Consider the following 24777-nt stretch of genomic DNA (forward strand, 5'->3'; position numbering starts at 1 on the left):
AACTATCTAAAATGCTGCTTGTTCCCAGCTACTAACATCCAACCCAGAGCTCCCACTCATTGCTATTGTTGCTACTTCTGTTTCAGAAGAAATGAAAATGTTAGCCCTTTAGAAAGAAATACTAGGAGCTATGTGAGGCAGCCTCTTCATCCTGAAAGTTCACTTCAGGCCCCTCAACTTTTTGCATTGTAAGTGTCTTCCTCTGTGATTGGTTAGTTCCCCTCAGAACCTCCCTTTTACAGAAAGCATCCAGGTCAGCCAAATCTTCCTTTTAACTCTAGGTTCCATTCCTAATTCTCTGGGCTTTCTCTGTCATGCCCCCTACATGGATGCCTTCTCTTCTTCTGTCTATTCCCTTAAGCTTTTCATTTTTCTTTCATGTGCTATCTTACCCCACTAGAATGTAAACAGGAGATGTTTTTCTTTCTGCTTGTATTTATATTCCCAGCACTTAGCACAGTACCTGGCATACAGTAAGAACTTAATGAATGCTTGTTTATTTGACTTGTTGAATTATCTATTCTCTAGGCTTTCTAGATTACCATCCTCAGGAGTAAGGATAATCCTATGCTATCTAAAGATGTAAAGTCAAAGTAAAATGTCAAAATTACACAGGTAAAAAAAAATTTTTAACTTCCCTTTTAAGAAAACGAAAGAAAAAATTTAAAAGACAAAGTTTCTTTAGGGGCTTCTGGATTGGGGTACTTGATTCCAAAATTTAAAGAGCCACAAAACAAGATGTTTTTAATAATAAAAAAGTAAAATTCTAGCCTTCAAGATAACTCAATATGTTTCATTTGCTGCTAGACCATGGAAGAATGTCAGTATAATAAACATCAGTTCTTAAACTTTCATATTTTCCATATTCTATTGAAATATACACATAAGTAGAGAAAGAGGAAGAGATATGTGAAAAGTAGGAAGAAATAGAAAAGGAAAAAATGAAGAGAAGCCAACATCTGATTCAAGAGTGATGAAGTAATTACTGTAATTATTTGCTATCTAAGGCCTTAGTAATTTAAAAAGAAAGAAAAACAGAAAAGATTATGGATTCTGCCCCATAATGCCAGCTGAGAGCAAATTTTCATGTTTCTTCTCCACATGTCAAAATTCTCCCACAAAAACCTAGATTTGAGTAAAACATTTTTCCCAATTTAAGTCTTATTTTTATCAATTGATTTCATCCATGAATTGAAGATTGGACCTGAGAAAGAATATAAATGCATTTAGAGTATGCAGTTTGGTGGAATAGTAGCAAAGTATCATTAAGGGGGTTAGATGAATCTTTTAAACATATAAAATCTTTTTATCAACTAGGTAACCTATTTGGATTCTATAATTTTGGGGGACATCCTTCCAGATCATAGTAAATAACCATAAAGAAATAAAGTTTTGGAACTCATTGGATTGCCCAGCTCAAGAATACTAAAAATCTTATTAGCATACCAGTTTTTACCTCTTCCTATGCATTTAGCACTTCTAGAATCATATGAGAATTAGAAAGAATGTTACAAACAGTGTGATCTAGTAGTTCTCAAACTTTTTGGTCTTGGGATCCCTCTCCGCTCTTAAATATCATTGAAGTCCCCAAAGAACTTTTGTTTATGTGAATTATTTTTAACAATATTTACCATATTAGAAATTAATACTGATAACATTTTAACACTATTAAATCACTGAAAAATAACAATAAAGTCATTACATGTTAACATAAATAACATACTTTAAATGAAAAATAACTATTTTCCAAAACAAAAGAAATTTACTGAGAAAAGTGGGGGGGGGTTAAACTTTTTTTGCAAATATCTTTAATGTCTGGCTCCATAGAAGACAGCTAGATTTTAATATCTGCTTCTGCATTCAAACCATTATAATCTATTGTTCTAGTTGAAGTACATGAAAAAAAAAGTTCAGCCACATACAGATGTATAGTTAGAAAAGGGAACAGTATTATCATTCTTGTTACCTCAGAGACTCCCTAAAAGGTTCATGAGGGCCCCATAAGGGATCTGCCAACTTCATTTTGAGAACTGCAAACCTAATCCAACCCCTTCATTTTACAGATGAGGAAACTGAGACCAAGTGATGAAGAATAACTTAGCCCAAGGCCAAATAGCTAGTCAATAGCAGAGCTAAAGCTAGAAACTTGGTCTATAGCATGGGAACTTAACCTTTGTGTCATGGGCCTCTTTGGAAGTCAGGTGGAAAATGGGATTAATAATAGCACCTACCTCACAGGGTTGTTGTGAGGATCAAGTAATATATTTGTAAAGCACTTAGCTCAGTACCTGGCACATAGTAGGTGTTTAATAAATGCTTGTTTCCTGTCTTCCTTCCTAATTCTAGTTTAGACCAAGAAAAGACATCATGGACCCCTTCTCAGAATAATGTTTTTAAATGCATGAAATAAATATATAAGATTATAAAGGAAATCAATCCTATTGAAATACAGAAATCAAAATATGCATTAAAAAACTCCGCAGGCCCCAGATTACGAATCCACAGATAGGTTTATTCAGGGTTTATTTATTCACATCTTACCATCTCTCCCTCCTGATGTGGCAATCCCACATCAAGCAAGTCTATCAGCACAATTTTTCCAAGAGCATGTGCTCACACTGTGTCTCTGTGTCACATTTTGGTAATTCTTCAATATGTCAAACACTTTCATTATTATCTGTTACAGTGATTTGTGATCAGTGATCTTTGATATTACTGCTGTAATTATTTTGGGGTGCCACTAGCAGTGCCCACATAAGATGGCAAATAATAAATGTTTGTGTTTTGACTGCTCCTCCAACCCGCCCTTCTGTGTCTCTCCCCTACTCTTCCAGTCTCCCTATTCCCTGAGACAATATTGAAATTAAGCCAGTTAATAACCTTATAATAGCTTCTAAGTGTTCAAACAAGAGTAAGTTTATGCAGCAAACTTCATTGTCATCTTATTTTAAGAAATGTCATAGCCACCCCAACCTTAAGCAACCATCCCCTGATCAGTCAGCAGCAAACAACATTGAGGTAAGACTTCCTACCATCAAAAAGATTATAACAACTGACTGAAGGCTCAGATGATGATTAGCATTTTTTAGCAATGAAGTATTTTTTAATTAAGGTGTTACTTTTTTTTAGATATAATGCTATTGTACACTTAATAGACTAAAGTATAGTATAAACATAACTTTTATATGCATTGGAAAACCAAAAATTTTGTGTGACTCACTTTATGGAGATATTTGCTTTATTGGGGGTCTGGAACCAAACCTATAACATCTCTGGGGTATGCCTGTAGTACCCACTCAGTATTAAATTTCCAAGGGACACCTACTTGCTAAGAATGCTTATTCAGCTTGTTAAAGACAATTGGAATTGATCTGCATGGTAAGAGAATGAGAGGCAAAGGAATCAGCTAAAATCAGAATGAGAGGTCATCCTTCTCAAACATTTTTTCCATGTAAATAATCAAAATAAAATGCACTGGTAGCTTCTACATTCCAAAGTATATAGCACATATAGATAGTACGTAGTGATTTTTTTTCTAGTGGGGGGTGGGTGTGAAGGGAAGGAGTAGTTAGAAAGTGGCAACAAGGACTTTAAAGGTAGGAGTTTCGTTTGGAGTTTAGCACTGTGTCTAGCCTACGATAGGCATTTAATAAATATTGATCGATCGAGTAGAGAAGGTGTAACCAGGACTAATTTTTCACTAAACTACTAGCTAATCAACATATCTGATATTAATGGAGTTGATATGATGCTTTAAAAAAAGCTTTATAGGTGACTTTTGCTTTCTTATATCATATTTGTTTCTGAATATACCTTTGCAACCCATCTAACCTTCCCTTATAAAAACAAAGTACATCAGCAAAAACAATTGAAACATTTACCATGTCTAATAGTATCTGTGACATTCCATACTCACAGGACCCCATCTCTTCAACAAGAGGAAGATGGTGAATTTTCTCATCTGGTCTCTAGTACCAAGTTTGTCAATTATAATTGTAAATGGTTTGCTTTCTTTTTCTTTCTTTTTTTCTTCCTTTCTTTCTTTCTTTCTTTCTTTCTTTCTTTCTTTCCATATTTGTAGTCATTGTGTATATTATTTTCCTGGTTCTGCTTACTTTACTCTTCATCAATTCATTTAAGCCTTCCCATGCTTCCCTGAATTCCTCATATTTATTGTCTTAGAGCATGATCACGTTCAGTTCTGAACACTACAGTTTAAGAAAGACTGATAAGCTGAAGAGTATCTAGAAGAGAGCAACCAGGATGGTAAAAGGCCTTGAGTCCAAGGCAGGAAGATTGATTGATGGAATAAGGAAGGTTTAGGCAGTAAAAAGAAGACTAAGGAAGTCCTTTCTATGAGTATTTAAAGGGTTGTCATGTGGGGAAGGGATTAGACATGTTCTGTTTGGTTGGAAGCCACAAAGAGACGATTGAGGTAGGCTTTATGTCAGGAAAAACTTCCCAACAATTTCAAGTTGTCCCAAAGTGGAATGGGTTACTCCAAGAAATGGTGGGTTCTTCCTGCTTGGTGGTCTTCAAGCAGTGGCTGCACAATAGGTTGTTGCATACAGTACAATGTGGATTCCCTTTGGATTGGACTAGATGTATGCTGAAGGAGATTCTACTTCTGAAATCCTATGATTTCATTACATTTATGAAGCACAACCCCAATCAAATGGGCGTCTACTTTGTTTCCAGTTCTTTGCAACCACAGGAAAAATGTTGTTATTAATATTTTGGCATATATAAAACCTTTATTTCTATCCTTGGCCTCTTTGGAATATATGCATAGCAGTAGGATCTATGGGTTAATGGATTATATTATAATCACTATTTTTTATAACTCCAAATTGTTTTCCAAAATGATTGGATCAATTTACAGCTCCACCAACAGAATAATGGTATGCTTGTCTTCCCTTTGCTCTTCTAACAATCAATAAAATCTTCAAGGATACAAAACAAAAAGGAAAATAAATCTTCCCTTCAAGGAGCTTACATTCTAGTGCATAATGAAACAGAAAGAACAGTTTATTTGGAGTCCAGAGACCTGGGTTTGAATCTCACTTCTACTACTCACTGCCTGTGTGACCTTGGACAAGTTATTTAATCTCTGTAAGTCTTAGTTTTTTCATTTGTAAAATGAGAATGTTAGAGGTCCCTTCTGGCCCTTAATCTATATGACTACTTACATATGCGTGTGTAAATTTCCTGCATATCTTAGATATCATCCCTTTATCATAGATAAATAATGCAAAGATTTTTTCCCCCAATTAACAGTTTCCCTTCTTTACCTAGTTGCATTGATTTTGTTCATGCAAAAGCTTTTCAACATCAGGTAGTTATTCATCCTTTGTTTTCTAAGAGGACCAATAACATCATGGAGTGATGTCTTGACTTCCATGGGAATTAGATTTAAGTGAGGCAGCATCATGTAATCAAAATTGTCTATTACAGCTTTTGTAATCTCAATTCTCTGTTCAGTTAAAAATTCCTATACTACACATAGTTGAAAAAGGTACCTTCATCTATTTTCCTCCAATTTTTTAATGAGGCGACCTTCTATATTTAGGCATTTGGAACTTACTGTGGTAAACAGTATGGCATGCTTGTTATGATATCATAGTACAGTACCATATTCTTCAAGCTGCAGTCAATAGGGTGTTAGTAACCTAAATAAGAATTCTGGCCTCCCTTGCCTTCCTTCCCTCACATTTTCTCTTGTTCTATGGATCTATAATTATGCTGTCAGGGATCTGGTTATCTGAAAGTGAGTGGATGGTAAGGAATAAAAGAAGATAATCATAGATGAATGATTAACAAAAGTGTAGCAATAATGAAATTGTAACTGTCTAACCATATAGACTATAATCTATGGTCACATCTACAAAGTAATTGCTATTTGCTAGCACACCCTAAATTTCCTTTGCAATCAGTTGTTTCATATCCATGTAAACAGATCAGCAGGATCTGATAAAAAAAGTCACATGAGTAGCCCCAATGTTCAAACTCATCTGTTTATTAAGAAATTCATAATCTAACCTTTTTAGGTTATCATATTAATGTTAATTGGGTATACCTGCCCAAACCATTGCTGTCTGACCAAATCAAATATGTACAGTGATGGGACCAGTCCCATACTATCTTGATCATGATTAGTCTGGCTAAAGGCAAGTTATGGGGGGTTTTTTAATTAAATATTACCAACAATTTTTTTTCATTTTCTTCTTTCCTCCTTCCTTTTTTTCTTTCTTCTGTTATTACTTCCTTTTTCTCTCTCTTTCTTTTTCTATTTTATTCTATTCTTTTTGTTTTAGACACTGGGTCTCCCTATGTCCCCCTTGGTTGGAAGGAAAGCAGACACTCATGGTCCTATTCTCAATACTGATTGACACAGAATTTTTGACCTATTTTTCCAACCTTGACCAGTTTGGCAGCCTGGTAACCTTCCACTCCCCGGGGGCTCACAATATTGGTGCTTGACAGTGCAGATACCCTGTTAGTTTTAGCCCTACTATAGCTCAGAACTCCAGAACTCAATTGATCTACCAGTCTCAGACTCCCCAGTAGAAGGGACTATAGGCATTCATTACCACACCTGGTTCCCAATAGTTTCAAAGCTGATCATATTCCTAAAATAAACTTGAACCTGAAAATATTTAAAGATGTTCTAGAAGTCATGTTATAGGAGACAGCAAGAGATGAATATTTTAAAATAAATCAATACATTTTCATCTGTTGAATTCCTAACAACAAAGTTGTGGTTCTCAGTCTCACCTGTAGTTTATAACCTATTTGGAGACATAACAAATAGATTTTAAAAAAAATTAATAGTACAAAGCAAAAAGTAAGGACCAAGTAAACTATGGTGGTAATTAAAACTGTGGGGCAGCTATATGGTGCCACTCCAGTATCTCTGCCAAGAAAACCCAAAAAAGGATCACAAAAAGTTGGACATGACTGAAAAATGACTAAATAACAACAACAATTAAAACTGTATGAGTTCAATGACAACTAATGTGGCCATGGAAAGCTTCATGGAAGTGGTGGAATTTCTTGGTTTTAAAGGATAGGTAAGATTTAAGTAGGTAGAGAAAATTAAGAGGTCATTTTTGCACGAGGGAAGGTGCTAAGACAAGAAAGCACAAAGCTTATTTAGAAAATAATACATGGACTATGCCTGAAGCAGAAGGCTGAAAAGGTCAACTGGGGACAAATGTTTAAGATTTTGAGCATAAAACTGAAGAGTAAGTACACTATTCTGTAGGCCAACGATTTTCAAAGTAGGGCAGCCCCAAGAAAGGTGTGAGCAACCAGTTAGAGGATAGTAAGATAGGTAAATTCCATCCTACTTTCTTTGTGATAGCCAGCCAAGGAACTTGTCTCAAACACAACCAAACCTATTTAATCCCTTGACACTCCTCCCCTTTGCCCCCTCCTCCAGTTATACAAGCTCCCAACTCCTCCCCTTCTGAGCCAGGAGAAGGTCCTTCAGGGCAGTTATAACATAACTGCTACCCAGACACTGACAGCAGCAACCATGTATGTATTTTCCATTGGGAAAATACCCCTGTGCTAGCACACCCACTATTCCCCAGATCTTTTTGTTGATGTAACAGGTGCCATTTGAAGGGTGGAATCTGTGCTCTGGGGTAGTGACCAGTGAGTAAGGGCCCTCCTTCCCTTTTTGTTTTGGTTGGGAATGCATGAGTTACACAGGATGAACAGGCTTGGATTAGTTATGATCTGCATCTTGGAACACTTTACATTATCTTTTTCCTTTTTAAATTGTTTTCAATTAATAAACATTTATTTTCTCTCCCTCCCACCTCCCCATCTCTCACTGAGAAAAAAAAGAAAAACGAAAAACCCTTGTATAGCATATAGGCATAGTCAAGCACAACAAATTCCTGCTTTGGCCATGTCCAAAAATGTGTGTCTCATTCTGAGTAGAGTCCATCACCTCTCTGTTAGGAGATGTGTAACATTTTTCACCATCAGCACTCTGAAATCATGGTTGTCACTGATCAGAAATCTTATGAACCCACCCTTCCTCAAAACTTCCTTATTCCTGTCAAGGGCAACAGCATCCCATCAGTCACCAAGGTTTGCAATCCTGGTGTCATCTTCTATTCTTCCTATTCCTCACCCCATATAGTCAATCAATTGTCAAATATTGTCATTTCTTCCTTTACTACATCTCTTACATCTGTCTCCATCTCTCTATTCACACAGCTCAAGTACCACCTTTTACATGAAACTTTTCCTGATCCCTACTGTTAGTGCTCTTCAGCCCCAACTAGCCTATATTCAATTACCTTGTATTTATTCTCTATGTACTTATATATGTTATCTCCCCAATGTAACATTAGGTCCTTGAGATTAAGGATTGCTTCATTTTTTGTATTTGTATCCCCAGCAACCGGAACATAGTAGGTACTCAATAAGTGCTTATTGATTGCCTTTAAGAACTCCGTCATTCAAAACATTTTTATTTTAAAATATCTCAAATTATTTTATTTAGTTTCTTCTATGTAGCTTTATTAAGACAGCTAAAATGTGGCATCATACGCTAATATGTTATATGGGTTAAAAGGCAATCATTAAAAAAAGAAAAGAAAACTGAGTCTCCAGGTCCAATAAATCACATTATTCCTAGTACATTAACTTTTTTAAAAATTGTCTTAAACATAAAGCCTATCACTGCAGGAGGACAAATTTGCCAAAGGACTACAATTTGTTCTGCCAAATCCTACATTATTACTAGGCATCAACTTAATTTTTAGAGATGGCTTGATTTCTTGAAATGGGATGTTTTCAGTATTTATTGAGTTGGTTTTCTAGCGAATATCCTGAAGAAAGTGATATAGATTATAAAGCAACAGTAGCTATAATGTGTGAAATGTGCCTACTTTCAAAATAATACAAAATCAAAATATGAGATAGGATGATATTAATTATCTTAACATAGTTTTTATTGAATCAAGGTAGTCAAACAATGTTAACATTTAGGGTACAAGAAATCTAAATGATGACTGGTGAAAAGCTTGAAAATATCCTTATTTGCTGGATAATTTTCAACATATTATGAAAAAATTGTACTTGTGTGACTCAGAAATTAATCAAAATCTATAAAAGACTTAAGTATTGATCCCATCATATACATGCATGTATCTCTAGTATGTAAGCTGTTAGCAATTCACAACATGAATTTTAATCATCTATCTTATTTCTGAAATTAAACAGCAGTTGTGCACATCAGAGCTCAAAATACTGAGGATTAAAAAAGGGGGGGGGACAAATCATGTGCCATAACTCTCAGTAATAAGTGAACATAGAAAGTAAAGTAAAATAACAATCTGAAAGTATGATAATTTTAAAAAGAAATCTAGGCTAAAATATAATCTTTTATTTGTGTTCAATTATCTTTCTTTTTTTATTCCTATGAAAAAGAGATTGTAAGCAGAGTCCAGAAACCTACTACTGCATTTTTTTAGACCCAATCAAATATCCTAGAGAATTTAACAATAAAGTGCTATCTCTGAATGCATACATTCTTAAAGAAACCAGTATATACAAGTCAGGAGATAAACTATCCTTTTTTTCTTTCTTTATAAATTTTAGTATCTCCACAAATAATTTTGGGGTATAAATTATTTCACATTGTTTAAAAAATCTGATTATTTGGGGTTGAAAGGTTTCTATAAACCCCAATCAGCCCTATACTGTTACATCTCCAGTGGTCCAATTAGCCTGTCACTACAATGGTTTACTGCAACTCCACCCTCACCCCATCTCACTGTTGGAAAATTGCATTACTGTTAAGGTTTTCCACTATTTGAAAGCTCTTGATTTAGGGGTCCAGTTTTTCAGAGTTGTTCAATTAATTACAATGTTAATATCATTTAACCTCAGGGACTTCCTGGTATAGTAGAAACCCTCTGCATCCCCAAATAATCACATCTTTATGAAGATATTGTAATGGATGTAATGTCCTAAGACATACAACGACTACATAATGCCTTTAAATTTTTTTAACATCCAATCATTTAATTTAGTGGTTCACGTGTGTGTCTTTAATAATAAGCAGTGCAATCAAAGAAGCAAGATTGCAGAGAGGGAAGGTATTGCAAATGTCCAGATCAGCACCCCTTCTATTAACAGGTTGTAGGCACAAGACTTGTTCTATCACATGCAACATGAAGTTTCATGTGTTATTTCTTTCAAAGGGTGAGAACTCTAAGTAATAAAAATCTTGAACTTTGAAAAATCAAGACCCTAGCATATTTTATATTTCATATCATTAATTTTCCAACTCGCTTGGTCCCCAAACATAATGAGAATAACCACAGAAATTCACTGTCTCAGCATAGCACCAGACATACTGAAATATGGGCAGGAAAAGCAGCCCAATTCAGTATCATTCATTGCAATGGGAAATATGCTCTGAACCCAAATTATGACTAACTTTTTACACTGATTAACCATTTCACTGCTGCAATTAAATGCTAAAAAAAAAAATGGTCCCTATAGCAAGATAATACATTTTTGAAAATGCACATGAAGTAAATAACAGTTTATTTTAGAATGTGCCAATATGAGAAGTATAAATAGTCAAACACAGTTTCTCTTAGTTTTATTTCATGCTCAGATTTCCCCTATTGGAGGCTACTCCCATAGCTGGAAAACCTTCCTTAGCTGTCAAAGGCTGAAAGAGATTCCCTTTGAAAGCCATCTGGACCACACCTTGCTTGGTCACCCAGGAGCTATGAAGTTGGAAGAAAACATTTGTTTTGGTTGCAACAGGGAAATGAATACCAAGAATCAGATTAATTCTTTCCACAGCTTACTATCATCAGTCCCTAAACTGGCCAGTCTTCCAGTTTTACTCTGCTAACCATCTAGTGTCATCAGCTACCAGATGTTGGTTGTTGTAGGGTCTGGCAGGTAGGATGTCGTGTGACCCAGCAGATGCCAGTATTTAATAACCTTATTAATGTGGAAGGATCGTCTTAGACTCTCACCACCATACTATAAGATATTCAAACATTGCCAAGTTAAACATTATAGTACAGCATTTTTAAAAAACAAACACCTCCATGAAGAAATCCTTCAGATTTACAGTGATGTGAAAAAGGTACCAGATTCTCTCCCTCTCTCTCCCCCACCCCTCGACAAAGATTAATTCCCTTTACATTGCCACTCTGGCAATTTTCTGAATGACACCCAAAAGGTAATAGGGGTAGTTCAAGCTTTTGGTACTATTAACATGTCCTATCTTTAACCAACAAAGAGGGGTAAAAGGGGAAGTGTTTAAAAGTTACCTAGGATCCCTCCACTTGTAGCAAGAATGAAAAACAACAACAAATATTAAGACACTTACTCCTTAGAGAGTTGACATCCCTTAAGAGAATGAAAGGAATCAGTGCACACTGTCCCCCACACCACCACCCTCCCCCCGAAACACTCGGCCTTGAAATATTCCTTTCTGTTGTGCCGGGTTGTACCAAAAGCATTGCTTTTTATGACTTCCAGACGTTATCGTGAGAAAAGACCGGCTGATTCATCTTGCCCTGTCCCTTTTCCAGCTTCCAACCCCAGCTTACTCCTCTTACCTGATAATGTCGTCGTTGTGTCCCAAGAAGAATTTCTGGTTGTGCTCCCGGGTGTTGTACACCACCCCGACTCCAGCCACGAAGTAGACCACCTCCTTGCCCGCGGTATAGTACAGGTTGTTGCGGCACTGATGACCCCTGTAACCGTAAACCCACTCCAGCCGAAGCTGGCATCTAGGAGCTGTCCGATCCGCCATGATAACGCAACACCACTCACAGACACACACACACACACACACACACACACACACACACACACACTCAGTCGGCTTGGTCTTCTTCCTCCCCCCCCCCCCCCCCCCCCCCACCTTGCCTAAGGCTCTCGCTGGGAAGGGCTCGGGACTGCGGCAGGGCTGACAGTCTTCAGTTGGCACTTGGAGGTTCTGATTTCCAGGAGGAAACGCATCCACAGCCCCGTGTGCCCGCTGCCACCATAATCTGATGCTGCTGCTGCTAGAGATGAGCAGCTGCTGCTGCTGCCGCCGCCGCTCCGCGGGTTTGCAACCCAGACACTTTGGGGGACAGAGATGAAATGGAAACACTCTCTGGGCTTGGACGGATGTTGCTCCAAAGACAAAAGCAACTTCCAGGTGCCGCCACCACCTGCAAGGTCTCTAAATTGGCACCGAGACAGCTTCTTCGGGTTCTCTCCCTTTCCCAAACACACCTTTTTAAAAACAGAGACCTATATGTTCAAACGGTAAGGCTAGGAACCGGTCTGTATGTCTAAGTTGTGGAGGGCTGGGATTCTGCTGCAATCCCCTGGATTTATCCGGTGACAACCTGAATTTTACGGGGAACTCTTTCAAGCTTTTCCATCATGGTCCTTCCTTTCCAAATTGTCCATCTATGTCCAGGATGAGTGAACGAGAGAAAAAATAGAAATAAATAAAATTACTAGGTTTCACCCACACACATACACACAAAAAGTCACCCAATCTAACCAAATGATTCCCAAACTAACCCTAGCTTGCAGCTCCTCCCCACTCCCCACTGTTACAAAATATCTAACATCACGCTGGTTGGTGGCTGAGCTAGCTGCTAATGATTTAGAACATCTCCTGTTCTCTTTCAATTAAAAATGACCCTAAAACCAAGACAGAAGTCGAATGGTCATTTTGAAAGGGAAAAAAATACATATATTTGTTCAAATCCTTTGGGGGCATTTTTTTTATATCCACATTCTTCTCTCCCTAGATCTGTATTGGAAAAAAAAAAAAATTAAAGAGCTACAGCTTCAACGTACTCGCCAGCCTCCTGAGACTAAATCAAAAGCGCCATACGAGATTCTGAATCTGAGGAAACAGAAACAACAGAGGTTTTGTAGTGTGTGTGTGTGTGTGTGTGTGTGTGTGTGTGTGTGTGTACGGGCGTATCAGAGATAGGGAAGATAAGGAGGGAGAGAAGAGAGTCGGAGAAAGAGACCGTGACACAGAGAGATAGACAGAAACAGAGATATTAGACATTGACACAGACTACTCCTGGGTCTGGGAAAAAACTGAACAATTATGAAGTGGAGATTAATAAACGTTTCCTAAAGGTATAACATAAGCCAAAGCTTTAACATGGGGTGCGGGGTGGAGATACACTAGCTGGCTTTGAACCATTAGTTTGGGGTGGGGGTGGGGGCCCTAAATCCATTTACAACCTGAAAACAGCTAGGCTTCACCAGGATGGCTCTTGGTCCCCATGCACGTCGTAGCTCTGTGCACCCCTCACCTGTCTGTCATGTAGAGACCCTCGCCCCCTCCAAACCGTCCTTCCCTGGGGTGCAGCTAAGGTGGCTCCCAATGCGAGGGGCAGTGAACCTACCCCTGTTCAATACTCATTCCCCCACAGTGGGGGCTGGATTTCCGCCCCCATCCAGAGTTAGCCAGCCTCCCTCCCTTCTCCTTCCGTTACTGCCCGCGCTTGCAGCTGTCCATCTCTGGGCTCCACTGCCCCCCGTGGAAAAGGCAGTGCCCAAGTCCTTGTGCTTAGAAGATAGGCAGACCCTGCTCCCTCCCGCTCCCGGGTGGGGGCGGGGCGGTCTGCTTAATCACTAGGACAACGAGGGAGGGACGTTCTTTCTCCAGCGAAGGCTCTTGGGGAAAGGGAACTGGAGACGGAGGAGGGGCTTAAGCGCAGGCGTCCCCAGCTTTAGAGAATCCCAGCCCGCTGGTTACTAAGACAGCGCGGCTCTTGGAAACCGCGACGCCTTCCCTCCTTCCAACCAAGCGACTCCTGTGGCTCAAGGGATCTTGGGAAATGTAGTTCCGAGCGGCCGAGCTTACCCAGCTTCCCTGCAGGAATCGTGCGGAGAACGCCCACAAGTCCCAGGATTCGCAGTGGTCGGAGTGGCGTAGTGCGAGGGCGCTTTGGGGGCTAAAGGTATTTGCGTGGGGAGCTAGGCAAGGCCGACCGCTTCTCTAGAGGGGCGCGCCCTAGCGACCGCTGCCGCTGGAGGCCCGTGCAGGCTTGTGAGGCTCGGAGAAGGACGCCGGGATTGGAAGAAGAGTCCATCCCTGTTGGCCTGAGAGCCTTTCCTAGGAGCTCTCCCCACCACCCTCTGGAAGGTCACTCTCCTGAGACCTCTTGTCAGAACTGACGTTCCCACAACTGGGGAGCTCCTTTGTTTCCTATCTCGTTCAGTTTCCTTTTTCATTCATAAAGTGCAGTTGGGTCAAAACCACCCTAAGGATTAATTTCAAACTCAGCAAATTGTCGAAGAGGACAACAGATGGGAGATCAATGTTGGAGGATTTGTGGGAAGATAGGAACACTAGAGCATTGTTGGTGAAGGAGTAAAATGGTACAGCCATTGTGGAAAGTGATTGGGAATTATGCAACTAAAGTGACTAAAATAGCCATGCCCTGACCCAGAGATTCTATTATTAGGCATTTGCCCCAAGGAGGCCATCGATAAGAAGAAAGTCCCCATATTCACCTTAATTGTTGTAGCAGCACTTTTTGTTAATATCAAAGAATTTGAAACATGGAGATGCCCATTAGTGGGAGACTGAATAAATTGTGGTACATGAATGTAAAGGAATATCCCTAAGATGTAAGAAATAATGAATGTGATTAATACAGAGAAGTGTGGAAAGATCTACATGAGTTAATGCAGAGTGAAGTAAACAGATCCAAGAAAATAATATACACAACCTCTACAACAATGTAAATGGAAAAAACCACCACACACAAATGTGAATTTTGCAAAATTATAAAGAACAACCATGACTCTAAAGAAGAGATATGAGAAGACACTCCCACCCTGCCCCTTGGCAAAGGTGAAAAGTCCACAGGTGTTACATAATCACATTTTCCGGACTTTTTAAATACATTGATCAGTTTTGATGACTTTTTTTCCTCTCTCTCTTTCTCTTTCTCTTTTTTTTTTTTTGGTCTTTAAAAATACTATTTGTTATGTGGCTAACTCTCTGGGAAGGGGAAGAATACTGGGGGAAATTATGTGATGTTAAAAAACAAAAACATCAATAACATTTTTTAAAAGTACAATTGATGATCTCCTCCTCTTTTGTCTCTCTCCCTCCTCCCCCTCCCCCTATAATGGATCCTTACCCCATTGAGGTATCTGGATTAATAAGACCATTTAGGTTCAAGAATTCTGCCTTACTGTTTGACCCTGATCAAACCAGGGTCTTGGGCCTTAGTTTCCTCACCTGTAAAATAAGGGGGTTGGAATAAATGGACTTAGGTCATTTTCATCTTTAAAATCTCTCACCCTACAAACACCTCCCTAACTTGTTGGATATCTCAGGAGAAGTAGGTTTTAGAATTAGAAAGAATTTAAGCCAAGAACAACTAGACCTGGTGCTTGAAAAAAGGGTGATAGGGGCAGGTGTTAGCAGAAGCTTTTTTAATAGGTCCCCTAAGTGAATTTGGAATCTCATTGTGTTTTATTGAGGCTGTCTGGGTTAAGATTCAAAGTGCAGTGGTTATAATGTAGAAATAGTTAAAATGGGCTTTTGACACAGCTATTTCTTCTCTCCCTTCTACACAACCAATCCTTCCAATATAATGATTCAATGTCCCTACTTCTTTCAGTCTCAGGATAGTACTTTGACCTGATGGGAAGATGTGGGGACCCTGGTATTAACACTGAATCAAGAGTTATTAGAAATGAAGCTGGGCAATTACAGCTGTCTATCTTCTTGCTGAAGCAGCAAGGGAGAGACAGGAAATAGTATATACAGGGGAAGCCACCACACCTTGATCACCACCTTCCCTCTGACCTTCATGGGAACATTCCAGGACTGTGAACCCAAAGGCCGTGGGAATAGTAGTGCTTCCAGCCCGACCTGCACAGCTGTCATCCCGGAAAGCAGCTCCTTTGGAGAAGGGGCCAAAGAATTCTATCAACTGTGAAGATGGATCCTGGCAATTGCTCCTGTAAGTGATACAGTCCAGTTACTGAAGATCCAGAAAAGAAAGTTCTCATTACCAGTCTTTGGCAGTGTCAAACAGTTAAAAATTAGAAACTGATAAGACTTTACTGGTAGAAATGGCATTAAAGAAGAGGCATTACCATTTGCTTTGTGACCACACACTAAGAACAATGGAACTTTTCCATCTGACTTGCAGCTGAAACCTATGTTTCATGTGCTGTTTATGTGCTGTCTTCCCCATTAGAAGGTGAACTCCTTGACTACAGACTAGGAACTGTCTTTCTTTTCTATTTGTATCCCCAGCACTTTGCATGTAGTAAGTACTTAATAAATGTTGTATTTATTCATTCATTCTATCTGTACTGTGTTAACAGGGCACTGGTCAATGATGCCTAAAGGTATCCACATGTAGTTGTGGACAGAGAGATGGGATAAAGAGTCAAGAAGGCCTGAGTTCAAACGTGTCATCAGACATTTATTAGCTATGTGGCCCTGGCAATTCACTTATCCTCCCTCAGTTTTAATTTCCCCAACTATAAAATGGGGCTGATAATAAGCATCTGCTTCCCTGGGTTGTTATGAGGACCAAATGAGATCATATTTGTGAAGTGCTTAACAGTGCCTAGCACATAGTAAGTGCTTAATAAATGCTTGTTTCCTCTTTTCCTTCCTTCCTGTCTTCCTTCCTTCCTTCCTTCCTTACCAGCCCTTGTGAGAAAATATTATGCTCAGCTGATACATTTCCTTATATGGAAGAGGCTAAGGAGTCTACTTCTGGGAGAGTCATGTTAGCATGTAATGGAAGTACCTTAGAGCAATCTGGAGCATGTAGACATTCTGTAACTGGCTCTGATCTACAAACCATGTGTTGGTGACTAGGAGGCTCTCTGATTGGATGCAGCTTCATAGCCAGAACTAAAGATACATTCAAAAACTGCTAGCTGAACAGAGCCTTAGCCCTCTCTCTTCCTGTGCCTTCTTCCTGCCTGATAGTGTCCAGTAAGAGGAGAGAGACAATGCTGTAAAAAGAGAAGCATGAGGCCCTTCTTATCCAAGGCCAAAATGTGACCATTACATGCCACAATTCTGGGGCTATACTTTTGTCCTTTGTTTTAGTTGAAGATTATTGAAGATGATTATGACTTTATTAGCACTGAGAAGTCAGGAGAGGGTCCTAAGGTCTACATGTCAAGTCAAGGTTTTGTAGCCAATTCAGCTTTGAGACCTCGAGGAGTGACCTACTAGGCCCAGCCCAACAGCAGCTGACACAGAGACTAACCCAGCAGTAATGGTACATTTGGATGTGAACTTGATAGGATCTGTACTGTGCAGAAACTATGTTAAGTCTGAGCCCACTTTCCCCAGAGACTGAGGTGGTAGAGCAGGGTGTCTGACTCCAAAGATCTTGGGCTTGGGATGTTTGGGGGAAGAAATGTTTACATTTCTGTTTTTGCTGTATTTTCAAAATAACTATCCATTTGGAAAAGTTAATTGATGTTAAATTGTTAAATGGAACTGGGGTGCTAGTCACTGGTGGCAAAAAAAGGGAGGATTACATGAAGAAACAATGGAGTCTAACTAGTCTAAAGAAAACTTGGAAAGACAACCAACTAAACAAAAACATCCCAAGGATATTCAACGATGAAAACTGAGAGGACAAGAAGCAGAAGAAAAATTGAAAACATTTGCAAAAATCATTACTGCAAATTGTTGTGTTTTTTTTTTCATCAAGGGTAGTGAAGACACCACACTTAGATCATAACATCACAGTCCTTGAGTGGCTTTTAGAGGAAGTAGAAATGTCACTAAAGAGAATAAAGATGAGAAAGGCAGCTGGATTTGATGAAGTATATATAAAGAAGATGCATGCTGAAGACAACACAATCGTGAAGACATTGAGGGACTGATTTACAAGATATCTAAAGGGTGAGAAGATACCAAAAGTATAGAAAAATCTCAGAATTTATTGATACCAAAAACAGTGATAAGACATCAACAAATACCAACCTATATGCCTACTTTCCCATCTATATAAAATCTTTATGACAGTCATCGATCCACAAATTAAAACTCTCATCCATATACTAATCCTGGAGGAGGGTATTGGGGAATAAGCTTTCACCAACAATATTCAACATGGACCACATCAACATACATCTGAATGGATATCCAAAAGAGCTTGTCCAACGGTATCTATATCTGATGCAGACTATACAGCTGGACAATAAGCCTGCATATCTGCAACAAAAAATTTAGCTGGACTTTGGGTCAAAAGTTGAAAAGAAGAAAGACAGTGGGTTGAATCATACATAGTTATATTGCCACCCCATTAGACTGTGAGAGCAAGGACTGTTTTTTCCCCTTTCTTTACACCCTTAGCACTTAGTATAATGTCTGACATTGTATTGGTGACTCAATAAATCCTTGATTTGTTGACTTGCAGATAGCTCGAAGTATTAAAAAGTTTGTCTGACATGAAGCCTAATTTGAACAATTTGCAACTTCCATTCATTGCTTCTCATTCTATTCTCTGGGACCAAACAGAACACATCTAATCCCTACTCCACATGTCTACTTTTCAAATACTTGAATGCTGTAATGTCCCACCTGAGGCTTCTTTTCTCCAAGCTAGACATTTCCAGTTCCTTCAATCACTCCTAAAACAAAATTTACTGAAGCTTCATTATCCTGGTGGCCCTCTTCTGGATGCCCTCCAGTTTATCAAGGTTTTTACTAAATTGTGGTATCCAGAACTGAACAAATAATCCAGATGAGGTCTACTAAGTACAGAATATAGTGGAAGATAAGCCTCTCTTAATATAGACCGTGGATTTGTTGCAGGCAACCCAGGTCTAGAAGAAACTGTAGGTATAGTTGTTTAGTAGTTTAAGTATTTGATTTTACTTTGTTGACTCTATGCCACTTTATATTCATGGTTGTTTGGTGGTTTGTTTGGCAGATGCCATTTTACTATTTTCACATAACTAAGGTTCTTCTTTAATATACAACAGAGTCAGGGGTAGTGTTGAAATTTTCTCATGAGATAGAGGCTCAGAGCAATTCTGATTAGATAAATCCACACCTATCATATTCTTTAAACTAACACAACAAATATGACCTCTCAGAGAGAGGCATAGCTGTGGGGAAAAAGTTGCCCAGTCTCTTAAAACCATAATCTTGTTCTCTCCCAGAGGTCCCTCTGGTTTGAGATATACCCTGTAACCACCAGTGTGAGCATGGAACTTTTTAGAGCTTGGCTTTTATTACTGGAAACAGGATCAGTTTAGGGGTTAGCAATGCCATTTAGGTCTTGGCTCTTTGACTTTATAATGGGTTCAACCTAAAAAATAGGCCTGCACTCATTGGATGAGACACATATCTACCAGTTATAGATATACTGTTTCATATCTCAGAACTCTAACTAAACCAAGACAAATGATAGTCGGTAGGCAGACACATATATTTCTTTGGTAACCTTTGCTCCTATGTTGGATTGAATGCTATAAAAAACATTAATAATGATTGACATTTTGATGACCCTTGGTATAAGCTCATTTAAGTTTTCACAATCCTGTGGAATAGGAACTAGAAGTATTACAGATACTTCTAGTATCTGTATTTTACAGATGAAGAACCTGAATCCCAGAAGGTTGTGACTTGCGCATTGTCATCCAGTTCATAAATGACAAAGATCAGATTTGAAAAGAGGACTTCCAGTCTACTTCTTTAAATTCCGTATTAGACTAACAAAAAAGTATGACATATGGATTGATAATACCTTTATGGGGGACAGGGTGTGGGATGGGGAAAAAAAACCTGGTTGATAATCTTTTGGAAGAAACTGACTATGTGACCTTGGACAAGTCTCTGGGCCTCTGTTTCCTTCTCTATAAAATGAGGGGTTTGGACAAGATGACCTCTAAGGTCCCTTCCTGCTCTAAAACTATGAACATATGATTCAAAGATTCCTTACAGAACTTTCATTCATTCATTTATAACCATATTTTCTCCACACAACAATTTTACAGATAAATTGAATACCAAACTTGATGACCTGCAGCTCAAATTTGACTTCAGAAATTTACTAGCTGTGTGACTGTGGGCAACTCACTTAACCTCTGTTTGCCCCAGTTTCCTCATCTATAAAATGGGGATAATAACAGCACCTAGCTCAAAGGGTTATTGTGAAAATCAAATGAGATCACATTTGTAAAAAGTACTTAGCAGAGTATCTGACACATAGTAGGTGTTATATAAATGCTTATTCCCTTACCACTGCCCAATGCTCACCATTTCCATTTCAATTCAGGCAGTGAGGTTACTGGTTCATCCTACAAAATTTTCAGCCTCCCAGTCAGTTGTTTGTGGTCTTATGGGATTACCTCATGTTGGGATATAGCATGATATCATAGAGGCAGTGGGATAGAGAGATAAGCATGTTAACCTTGGAGTCTGAAAAACCTAAATTCAGATTCTACTTCCAGCATTTATTAGCCAAGTGACCATAGGCAAGTTGCGTAATCTCTCTGAGCTTCATATTCATGGTCTGTAAAATGGGGGTAATGACATCTGTAGTCAGGGGTGTGCTGGAACCAGCTCCTACTGGGCTCACGAGAGTGAATTGTTACATTTTTCAACGTGAGCCTTTAAATCTCAGAAATCAGCAAACAGGATTTGATTTATTGTTTTGCTGATTGTGTAGACTTAATAAAGTAATGGAGAAAGTTTTAATAATACAGATTAAACCTTAAAGTGTGCTATATGTACAGTTCCACCCCCAGAGAGTTGGTTGTTAAGCATTTACCAGCATACCCTTATTTTGAAGACCAATTGAGATAATTTTGTAAAACGCTTTGTAAACTTTAAAGTACATCAATTCCAGCTATAATAATCTACAATCTATCATCGTTGCTGCATGAGCTGCCCAACATCTTTTCAAAGGATAAATTGCCTCTTCCATATCCGCCATGCCAACCTCATTACAGAGCTCTTCATTTATCATGCAATCATAAAAGAAGATTCTATATATTATTCTTTCCATTTTTTTTTTGTGTTGGATGACTACAAGCATCTGTGCTTCACCAGGGCATTACCAAAGATCACTATGCTTACTTGCTTTGAGCAGAGGTCAGTGGGGCAACTTAAAGAATGAAAAAAATAACTATCAGAAACGTTAGTATTCTGCTGATATCTGAAAAGGTTGAAAAAGTGTAAAATTCAGTTGGATTACTTGAAACAACTTGTGACTGATTAAGTAATGAGAATGATTTACACATGTGGCATATGTGATCATTCTTTTACGTCATAACGATAACGTAAGAATATAACAGTAAGTTGCTATTCTACCACAGGAAGAGCAGCTAGACCAGACCAAGCATATACAGAGAGAAAGCATATTCTGGAGGCAATACAGTTTTGAGAGCACTGAGGCCCTCAAGTCTGAGGCTTAAGACGCCTGAAAGACAAGAAATAAAGACTGATTGGGGGTGGGGAACGTGGATATTTTACTACCAAAAAATAAAGATTTAAAAGATATTGGTAACTACTGATACATCCTGACTTATCTTGACAAAATCTTTGAGTCCAGGCCTATGGAGAGCATCATTGATGAAAATATGTGACTATAGCAGTCAAATTTTCTTAAGTGGCATTCTACAACAGAATACATTTTTACAGGCACACAGTTGACTGGAAGAAGAAGAAAATATGAGATCTCACTATACTTATTGTTTGTTGTCTATAAAGACTATTTGATCAGGTAGAGAAAATGCTAACTTAAAGGCTCTCCTCCAACAAGGAATCTCCATGCACGTTTTAAAATCACAAAACATTCTTCAACAGATGCTACAATAAAGGCAAATTTGAAAATCCTCTTATTAGCTCATTTAAGTTAGCCCAATCTGAGACATAAAGGAATAGACATATAGCTTTTCAATTGACATTGTGCCATGGTAGATAGAATTTTGGACTTAACAATCAGGAAGACCTCTTTTCAAATCTTTTCTCTGACGTTTATAAGCTGGGTGACCAGAGGCAAGTCATTTAGCCTCTCTAGGCCTTCATTTCCTTATCTGTAAAATGGGTATAATATTTCTATTTCCTATTTTACAGCACTGTGAAGCTTAAATGAACATTTATGTAGTACTTTAAGGTTTGTAAAGCACTTTGCATGTGTTACCTCATTTGTGCTTCACAACTACCCTGGGAAGTAGAAGTCATTTTATTGATGAGGGAATGAGGCTAAGAAAGGATACTTGATTTGCACATAGCTGGTAAGTGTCTGAGGCAGGATTTGAGTTCATAGTCTTTCTGACTCCAAGTCCAGCACTGTGTCCACTGCACCACTTAGCTGCTGAATAAAACAGGGAGACCAATATTCCCTGAAGGTGCTTGACACCATCACCAGAGTCCAAAAGACAGAAGGATTCTCTCTAAGTAGTAAGGTCATCCAGAGGATCCTTTCTTTAGATGTTGATTGCTCTGAAACATTGCAGAGCCTCCTAGCTAAGATCCATAATCAATTAAAAGAGTTTAGCCTGGGGCAGCTAGGTAGCAGTGGATAGAGCACCTGCCCTGCATTCAGGAGGACTTGACTTCAAATCTGGCCTCAGACACATAACACTTACTAGCTATGTGACCTTTGCCAAGTTCCTTAACCCTATTGCCTAGCCAAAAAAACAAACAAACAAACAAACAAACCAAACAAACAAAAAAAAGAAGAGTTTGGCCTAACTCCACACAAGAAAAACCAAGTAGATGAAAAACGCCTATTGTATAGACTTATACAGATATAAATAATCCTTACTAACTGTTAGGTTCCAATCTATGAAGCAAATTTATATTTTAAAAAAATTAGCCTTAGTCACTCAACTAGCTTTAATTAAGTGTCTATTATGTGCCAGGTATTGCTTATGATAGTATAGTTATAAAATGGCTCATGCTTATGCCCCTAGTTAGAGAGTAATATTTTCTAACAACAGGCTGGGGGGCGGGGGGAGAGTTGAGATCCCAGCTCTCTGGTAGGAGGGATCACTCTTTCTTGTGTGGCTCTCACATCTGTCCCATGACCTCATGCCACAAACAAAGGGACACCAGGTAATTTAAGGACAGGATAAACCACAGGTGTTTATGAGAAATGAGATCAAGTGCATCAAATGTATTCTTTAACAGAATTTTTAAAACACAAGTGTAAGTAAAGGGATGGAGGAGAGAATTAATTAAGAATATATTTATAATTATATGTAACATAATCATATATATTATATATTATGAGAATATAATATATATTTAAGAATGTAATTAATTATAAATAATTAAGGACTGTTAGTTGTTCTTATCTAATTTTTTTCCCCTATCAGGACCCCAGCTACCAAAGCAAACATCCATGACAAAAACTAGAGTCACACATCTCTCCACTTCTCCATTTCCTCATTTAGGGGTTATCTCTCATGGTCTTAAAGAAGGGAAATGCAGATGTCATGATCCCTTCTGCCTCAGTCTCATTGCTCTCACAGGGTGCTTACCAACTCTTCTTTTCCCTCAAGAGCCCTCAAAACTCCCTGTGTATGTGAAAAATCCTTGGCCTGGCCTTGTAATAATTTCCTCTCTTCCCAAGCTGGGTGTTTGTGGCCAGCCAAAGCTTTCCAGGGGTTGCTGCATATGCATGTAGATAAATGTATCATGAGGCTGGTCCATCAGTACATAAATCTTGGACAGACACTGCAAATGAACAATAAAACTGATTCAGAATTTAATAGGATGAAGAAAGCAGGATAGATTGCTTATGAGAACTTGCATAGCATTTTCAGTGCTTTTCCCTGAAACAAAAAAAATCCCCCATCTTCTTGACATTAATATTCTTCTTGTGTTGCTATCTGGCATTCAGATGAAGGAATACCACAATCTCTGATAAATCAAAAAACAGTTTGCACAAGAGGCAATGGATAGAGCACAATGGCTATGAACATGCAGCAGTCTATTACCAGTAACAAATCGAGAGTAAAAAGTGAAATAAAAAACATCACTCAAGAGACATATGATAGAAAAAGCAGGTAGGACAAAGTAAGGGATAACAAATGGAAAACCCATATATTATATGGTGAACAGACCAAGAGGAAGGCATTTAGTACATTAGGTGGATCCACAATAGAGCATATACAGAAGAACATAAGCAAGAGTTGCACAACATGAAAAGGCATGAATGGATTATGATGGGCACTGTTGACGGCAGCACCCAAATTGATGAGATAACATAGCTATGGAATGGTTGAAGTATAAATATTTTTCCATAGTCCAATTAAAACAGTACTTTGGTCTCCATTTCAGTAAACATTTATTAAGTGTCTATTATTTGCAAGGCACTGTGCTAGATGCTGGGTATGCAACAAAAATAATAAAAGTGGGCCCTTCTCTCAAAAAGCTTACCTCTTTTTTTTTTTTTTTGGTGAGGCAAATGGGGCTAAGTGACTTGCTCAGACTCACACAGCGTGTCTGAGGCCAGATCTCGGGTCCTCCTGATTCCAGGGTCAGTGCTCTCTATCCACTTTGCCACCTAGCTGCCCCAAGAGCTTAACTTCTAATGAACCTTGCTGCTCATTATCTAAAGAAGAATAGCCTTGGCAATACCACTGCAAGGTCTGTATCCAAAGAGGTCAAAGAAAAAGGGAAAGGATCCATATGTACAAAAATATTTATAGCGGCTCTTTTTGCGGTGGCAAAGAATTAGAAATTGAAGGGATGCTCATCAATTGGGGAATGGCTAAACAAGTTGTGGTGTA

The 24777-nt window shown here is 38.6% G+C and overlaps 1 protein-coding gene across 2 annotated transcripts in view; it reads right to left on the reverse strand.

The window, feature by feature from the left end:
- Positions 1-11809, reverse strand: part of EML6 (EMAP like 6) — a 297843-nt gene extending 286034 nt beyond the window's left edge. For both annotated transcript variants that reach the window (XM_027864986.1, XM_027864987.1), the window contains exon 1: positions 11613-11809. In XM_027864986.1, the coding sequence (XP_027720787.1) occupies positions 11613-11809 (197 nt within the window). The remainder of the gene's footprint in view (positions 1-11612) is intronic.
- Between the last annotated feature and the right edge of the window lie 12968 nt (positions 11810-24777).

The sequence above is a fragment of the Vombatus ursinus genome, unplaced genomic scaffold (assembly GCF_900497805.2).
Source record: "Vombatus ursinus unplaced genomic scaffold, bare-nosed wombat genome assembly UNPS02014778.1, whole genome shotgun sequence".
Classification (NCBI taxonomy): Eukaryota; Metazoa; Chordata; class Mammalia; order Diprotodontia; family Vombatidae; genus Vombatus; species Vombatus ursinus.